This window comes from Pinus tabuliformis, chromosome 4_1 (genome assembly GCF_031772625.1).
Source record: "Pinus tabuliformis cultivar Carrire ecotype Pingquan chromosome 4_1, CPIR1, whole genome shotgun sequence".
NCBI lineage: Eukaryota > Viridiplantae > Streptophyta > Pinopsida > Pinales > Pinaceae > Pinus > Pinus tabuliformis.
Genome location: NC_142303.1, coordinates 229,831,821 through 229,839,634, shown reverse-complemented (window position 1 = coordinate 229,839,634; position 7,814 = coordinate 229,831,821). Strand labels below are relative to the sequence as shown.

At 30.4% G+C, this 7,814-nt stretch overlaps 1 protein-coding gene across 1 annotated transcript; it reads left to right on the top strand.

The window, feature by feature from the left end:
- The first annotated feature begins 2,956 nt into the window (after window positions 1-2,956).
- LOC149175071 (RING-H2 finger protein ATL3-like) lies at window positions 2,957-4,775 on the top strand. The gene has a single exon (XM_089422754.1). The coding sequence runs from the start codon at window positions 3,293-3,295 to the stop codon at window positions 4,256-4,258; it is 966 nt and encodes a 321-aa protein (XP_089278880.1). The 5' UTR covers window positions 2,957-3,292; the 3' UTR covers window positions 4,259-4,775.
- Window positions 4,776-7,814: the final 3,039 nt, after the last annotated feature.

The window sequence follows — 7,814 nt, the reverse complement described above, 5'->3', positions numbered from 1 at the left end:
TTTGAAGTTGATAGATTATTTAAATAAATTTAACTAAAAATAAATTACTTTAAAGTTGATAGATTATTTAAATAAATTTACTTTACAGTTGATAGATTATTTAAATAAATTTAACTTTTAAAATTATGTAGTGTTAAATTGCATGATCTTGATTTGAATAACATCTCTCTTTTTGTTTTGTTTAAGTTGGGAAAATCTTATTCAATGTGTAAAATAATTAAATAAACATAAATTATTTTAAAGTTTAAAAATTATTTCAATGAATTTAACTTTTAAAGTTATTTAAGATAATAGATTATTTGGTTTGTATTGTGTGGGATAGATGTATAGATCATTTAATTTATATTTGTGTGATGTTTAGTATTCAATGATATTTATGTGGGGTTTAATTTCTATAAAATTAATTTAAAATATAAAAAAATTTAGAGATATGTTCAAAATAAAATTAGAAATACTTAAATTTTAATAAAACCCATAAATTTAAAGTTAAAAAATTCAAAATTCAATCTAAACATTCTTTAGGAAATTCCAAATTGCATAGATAAAGTTAAAAATACTCAAATTTTAATAAAATCATAAAGTTGAGAAATTGAAAATTCAACTAAAGACCCCAAAAAAATTCCCAAAATAAAAATAGAAATACTTAAATCTTAATAATAGAAATTACTATGTTAGATAAACATGTACTTTAATTATGGTATTTACTTAACTGGAATACTATTATAAATTATTAAGTAAATATAGATTATTTAATATACATAATTATTGTATGAACTTATTTTAATTAATAAAAATGATTTAATTTAGAGGAGGACTAGTTCACCTTTGGACCCTGAATTTTAATAATTATTACAAAGTTACCTATTGTAACTATATGATAAGAATAATAGTAATTTAATACTATTTATTATATCTAAATAATAATAAATATAGGTTATTTGAAGATTTAATTTATTAATGACCTTTATATTTAGTTTACCATATTTATTATTGACCAATATTTCTAGTTTACCTTTGGACCCTTTGATTTAATACAATTATTATTAAATTAATACACACTTACCTATTGTAACTAAATTCTAAGAATAATAGTAATTTAATACTATTTAATTATATTTAAATAATTTGGGGATAATATTAAATATAGGTTATTATATTTAAATAATAGATTTATCCCTCAATTAACTAATAATAATTAATTATATGCTTCTATTAATAAAAATCAAGGGTTTGACTTTGATCCTCATGTCAAAATTAGTCGTTGCAATATAGCCGTTGGAGTCTCTGCACACTCTATTTAATCAAGCTGAGCTAGATCAGTTCTTCAACTTGTCCTGACGATGAACCACACTGGTTGGTTCGAAACGCGTCGACAAAAGATTGATTATGTGATTTTGCCGAAGATTATCCAGACAATGTTATGGATCACAGAAGTCTAAATTCCTTATTAAAAACCCTTAAACTTTTTAACCCTGAAAAATTCCCAACATAGAATTGAAAATACTCAAATGTTAATAAAACACAATATAGAACTAAAAATACTTAAATGTTAACCAAACTCATAAATTTAATCCGGACAAAATTTAAAATTCAACCAAAAATAATATATTTGTTGCCTTGCTTCTTTAAGAATTTTTAAATTTTAAATTTTAGCAATGCAGAGGTTTTTTTAAAATATGTTTATTATATGTATAACACGTTTTATATATATATATATATATATATTCTAACATTTCTTTCTTCCGGTTCCAGTTCTAAACTCTTATTTGATTGGTAAAAGAATTAAATAAGCTATGTTTCATTATTTAAACACGTTTAACTTTTAAATTTATAAAGATGTAAGGACCATTTTGTCTGTACTCGTGTGTTCTTTTCTTCCTGTTGCAGTACTAAAAATCTTATTAGATTTGTAAAAGAATTAAGTTGGTTAGGTTTAAAGTTCATAAATTATTTAAACATGTTTAACTTTTATATAGACCATTGTGTTTGTACTTGTGTGAGATAGATGTAAATATTATTAGTATAAAGTTTAAATTATTAGTATAGAATTTAGTATTTATTGATATTTATGTGAATTTTAGTTTTTATTAAATTAATTTATAAATAATAAAAAAAATATATCAAATTTTTGAAATTCATAAATTTAAAAGTTAGTAAATTTAAAATTTAACTCAAAATTTATGGCTAAATTCCAAACATAAAACTGAAAATATTTAAATTTTAAAAAAAGCCATAAACTTAACTTTTACCCAAAAAAATCTCCAAAAAAAATCTCCACTTTCTCAATCAAGGACTTGTTTACTAAGCCACAATTTCGTCTAAGCAGATCTGGTGAAAAGATTCAAGAAATCTAATCTTGAGAGTGTTTGAATTTTTTTATGGTAGAAATAGATTGAGTACCAAGAACCCCTAGGGCACACAATCCTGAAACTTAACCATTGTAACCAGGATTCCTAAAATTTCAGTAAAATTTTTCGAAATCTTCACAAAATTTCCATTATTTTCTGAGCAAAATTATAAACCCATTAAATTAAACCATGTACACACAGAAAACTGAAAACTTTAAACCTCGATAAAAACCCATAAACTTAGTGAGAAAATTCAAAATTCAACCAAAAAGTGTATGTTTGCTGCCTTACTTCACGGCGGCTTGTTCGCATGCATTTCATTTTCCGTGCGTAGCATTCAACGTCAACACGGAAATCGCTTTTGTTGCTGGAACGAAGTCCAGTGACGAGCTTCCACAGGTCTCATACGACGGGATAAATCTGGGGAGACTGGATCAATTGCAAGACGTGTTCGATAATAGTTGCAGGGACGTCTAATCAAAGAGCTCGTTACAATTAGTACTCGAAAAAATTAAAATATTGCCGCACGGGCACTGGGAAAAGTTAAAATGTCATTGAAAGTTGGAAACCTCTTGGAACATCAGAGCTCCACGGTGAGTAGGGTCACGTGGGCGGCGAAGTAGGGGCTCGAGGAAGATGAGCTCAGCCGACCATTTGACCGAACAAACCTGGCGGTCAGGCTGTCATGCTCGCAGCCGCCTTCGTGGAATCCTTCCCTGTTTCCTCCCGGCCTTCGTGGAATTCAACTCTTCCAATCGAATTCACAATCGTTTGCATAAGGCAGCCTCTGAATCCTTCCCTGCTCCCTCCGCGCCTTCGTGGAATTCAACTCTTCCAATCGAATTCACAATCGTTTGCATAAACCAGCCTCTGAGTCCGCTCGACCATTACAGATTAGCAGCAATCTCGCAGAACGATTTTGAGTTTCCAGTTTGCATCCGGCCATGAATTCTAATGGTAATCGTTTCAACGGGAATGATTTGGGTTACGACGATTCGAAAGCCGTTGCAATCAGCAGCAAATTGATGGTGGCAGCTTTCGTGGTTCTGTTCACTGTGATTTTCTTCATTGTGGTTCTGCATATCTACGCGCGCTGCTTCTGGGGACGCAGGGGCTCTTTCCGACGCCATCGTCTGGCTTTTATCAGTGACCAGGACCCCCCAAGGCTCCAGAGAATCGGCCTCGCCAAGTCAGCCATAGAAGCGATCCCCACGTTCGTGTATCAGGCGGAGAATCACAAAGAAGGGCTCGAATGCGCCGTCTGTTTGTGCGAATTCGAAGAGAACGAGGAGGGGAGATTGCTCCCCAAATGCCACCACAGTTTTCACATCGCCTGCATCGACATGTGGTTCCATTCGCACTCGACTTGCCCTCTGTGTCGAGCCAGCGCCCAGCCCGACATACCCGCCGATTCCGTCGTGATCCGAGTAGCCGACGAGGCGGCCGCGTCGGGGAGCGTTTCCGAAACGAGCCAGCAGATGCCCCTCGTTTCAGAGACCAACGCATCGACCTCCATGGAATCCAACATCGACCTCTGCCCTTCAGGCCGGAACGACGAGGCGCCGGAATTTCCCACCGACATGCTTATCTGGTCAACCCAAAAGAGGGTTTCCTCTGTGCCAAACGCCGCCTTCCTCGACAAAGGGTCAACATCCAGTTCTGGTAAAACTCTCGACAAAATCATCATCGACATACCGCGAAGAATGGACGGTTTTCCTTCTCCCAGGATATTCTCCGGCGATGATCAGCAGACATTTTCTCCAAGTGGGCAATCGCTCAAATCCCCAGGCATTCGTTTCCGTCAATTGAATAGACTCTTAAGCAAGGGCAAGATGGTCGTTCCACAGAGTCCAGATGATGCTAGAAATATTCCCATTGAGCAAGGGGATTCTTCCTGGAGCCGAGGATAGATGAAAGCTAGGGTTTATTAATTTCTACCTCAATGACCACGAAAAAATTGCATAAATTTATTTGTCATAAAGCCGCTGCAGAACTTTGATCAATTCGGAACGAATCTTGCAAGGAATATGGATGGTGCATTACAGTGGTTATATGCTCGAAAAAACGAGGGTTTTTCCTCATTACCATGATTAGTTTCTCACATGGGGATTCTGTGTATGCCAAATAACCTGCGATGGCTTAGCTTGGATTACTTCTTGATTCCTAGGTGATTAGAATTTTCTCCTGAGAATGAGAATTGCTTCGGCCCTGGAAAAGTCTTGAGGCTTTGAAGGACAAACCCCTTGTAGATAGCGGTTACTTCAGTCAGTTCCTGTTCATTCTTAGTTACTATTTATGGTATTGAAATTAATAATCAGCACTGCTACTTGCTGTGCTCTGTATGTATTATTTCCAGAGAAAGCATTGCAGTATCAAACAAAGCTCACACGTTATATTACCATTTCTAGACCAGAAAAAATAATATATTGTAGGGTTTATAGCAAAGTCTCATAGGTCAAGTTCATGAAATCATTGGATTCATAGATGGATAATTTAGAGTTTTGGTTATGCAGTAGGTTCACTTTGATGAATTTATTTATGTTGATAGTAAATTTAGAGAATATTTTGAAATCTTGTCAGGTGATGAAACACTTAATTAATTACCTTTTTAACACCAACAACCAAAACAAAATTACAATCACTAAAAATCTCATAATATCTGATAAAATAAAATTATAAACTTTTCATAATTTCGTTCCTATGCTCCCTGCTTCGGAAAATCTTTCCCGGTCATAATGGTGTTATAAGAATAGGTGACAGCCCTTCCTGGTCATAATGGTTTTCGTGTCCGGCGCTTGAAGTTGGCACTGGTAATGTCAAACAAATGCCTCGGGACATTTGTCAAACAATTTTATATGATGGGAAAGTTTTGTGAGCTCTCAAATTAGAAGTAATATGATGATGTTATACGTTTTCCAATCAAAATCTGCTCTACAATTTCTTGACTTCCGAGGATATGATTTTTTTCTTGACTAATTGTCATTTGTAACTGGTCAAATTATTGAGATAGTGGGATGGTCCTTATGGAGTCTCACACTCTCCCACCAATCGAGGTTGCATCGCTACATTTAAAATTAAACTTAATTCAGCTACTTGCATAACTTTTAACCCTTCCCGGCTGTGACAATTTCACACTTTTCATGATAATTTAAATACCTTTTACTTAAAAATAAACTTTTCAAAAGTATTAATGGCAGTATACCTTTTATTTAAACCCTTTATTTAAAAATTAACTTTCTAGCAGCATTAATGGGAGTTTGACCTTATTAATGGCAGTATACCTTTTATTTAAACTTTCTAGCAGCATTAATGGGAGTTTGACCTTAAATGTGTGTTTGATATATTTTTATTTCGAGACATGTCTGGTTATGTTCCTTAAAATTTTAAACACACCATTTGGCTTTTTAAACTAATAATAATAAAGGGAATGAGTATTCTTTAAATGATTATTTTTTTTTTTTTTATAGTTTTATGGGATTTCAAAATTGAATTATGTAAAAATATTTGTGGTTAAATTTTGATTTGTGTTGTTTAAATTGGTTTTTTGATTGTATAAAGAACTTCGATTGTTACTATCAAATTTGTGATTTCAATGAATCCCTTCTTAATTCTAGACAAATTAAGTAAAAAAAAAACCAAAAAACTTACCCAAAAAAACACTCAATAAAAAAAATATGAAAATCCATTAGTCACTCAAATTTATTTATTGTAATAAAGATTATTTATCATCATATATAATTAAAAATTTTCAACTTCTTATTTTTTCATAATATTTTAAATATTTTTTTTTTAATAAATCTTCATTAATATTAATAGCATAATAGCAGTTGACTTTTTATTTAAACATTAAAAAAATTACTAAGCGAAAATAAACCAAAAAATTTTCAAAAAAAAACACAGTAAAAAAATATGAGAATCCATTATTCAACAGATTTATTGTAATAAAGATTATTTATCATCATAGATGATTAAAGTTTTTCAATTTCTTATTTTTTCATAATATTTTAAATACTTTTTATTTAAAAAATAAATCCTCAGTTGACTTTTTATTTAAACATTAAAAAAAATCGCTTTTTACAAGTATTAATAGTAAACTTTAAAATGCGTGTTTGAGATATTTTTATTTCGAGACGTGTATTGTTTTGTACCTTAAAATTTTAAACGCTCCATTTGGCTTATTAAACCAATAATAAGAGAAATGTGGGAATCCATTATTGAGTTAGATTTATGGTGATAAGGATTATCTATCATATGATTAAAGTTTTTATGTTTTTAATAATAAGAGAAATGTGGGAATCCATTATTGAGTTAGATTTATGGTGATAAGGATTATCTATCATATGATTAAAGCTTTTATGTTTTTTTCAAAAATAAATTTTGGACAATTTTTTTTTTTTTTTCACACATTTGTATTAATATTATTATTAATTTTTTTATAATCTATTTACTAAAATAATATAAATATTTTATTAGTTTTAAAAGATGCTTGAATTGGTTGAGTTCTCATTGCTAAGTATTTTGCTTGGTTGAGTTTTCATTGCTAAGTGTCTTGTCAATTGGGAGGTCACTGGGTCAAATCTCCTAGGTGTGGTTAGGTCCGACCACATAAACCCATTAAAAATCCCTTCGAGTGGATCTCCCTAGATTATTACCCGTGTATGTAGCGTCCACTTAGTAACATGTTAACCACAATTGAAAAATTATATATATAAATATTTTACTTTATTTAATGTGTTTTAAAATTATAATTTTAAATCTATATTTATCTACTTTAAAAAATATGAGAATATTAAGAATTTGAATATTTATCTTGGTGGATTATTACCCGTGAATGTAGCGTCCACTTAGTAACATGTTAACGACAATTGAAAAATTATATATATAAATATTTTACTTTATCTAATGTGTTTTAAAATTATAATTTTAAAGCTATATTTATCTACTTTAAAAAATATGAGAATATTAAGAATATGAATATTTAAAATGGTTAATTTTTTTTTTGGTAGGTCAGCGCGTGACCTATCGCAAGGAGTGCCTTAACAGTGCACCCATTCACTGTCAATCCAAAGCCCCGTAGGCAAAATGGTTAAAATTTTACTGTGAATTTGTAAAAAAAAAAAATTGAAAATAATAATTTTATTTATTAAAATATATAAAAAAATATTTTAAATCAAAATATATTCAGATAATATTATATATTTTATTTTATTTCAAATAAATTGAAATTCAAAATTGTATTCTATAATATATTAGACTTTATTATCTAAAACAAAGGGATGTGAATAATTATTAAATTGATTTTAAGAAATTTTGAAATATTTAAGCTATTTCTAATAAGTTGTATTCAAATATACAAAAACACCATAAATGAAAATGGACATAAATAGATTAGGAGACTTAGAGTTTTACGTGAAACACATATAAGAGAAAGTGAAGGAACATCTTTTTCTTTATAAATGAATATAG

Bases quoted from the DNA above. Each gene is read 5' to 3' on its own strand.
- LOC149175071 (XM_089422754.1), top strand. From the start codon at position 3,293: ATGAATTCTAATGGTAATCGTTTCAACGGGAATGATTTGGGTTACGAC.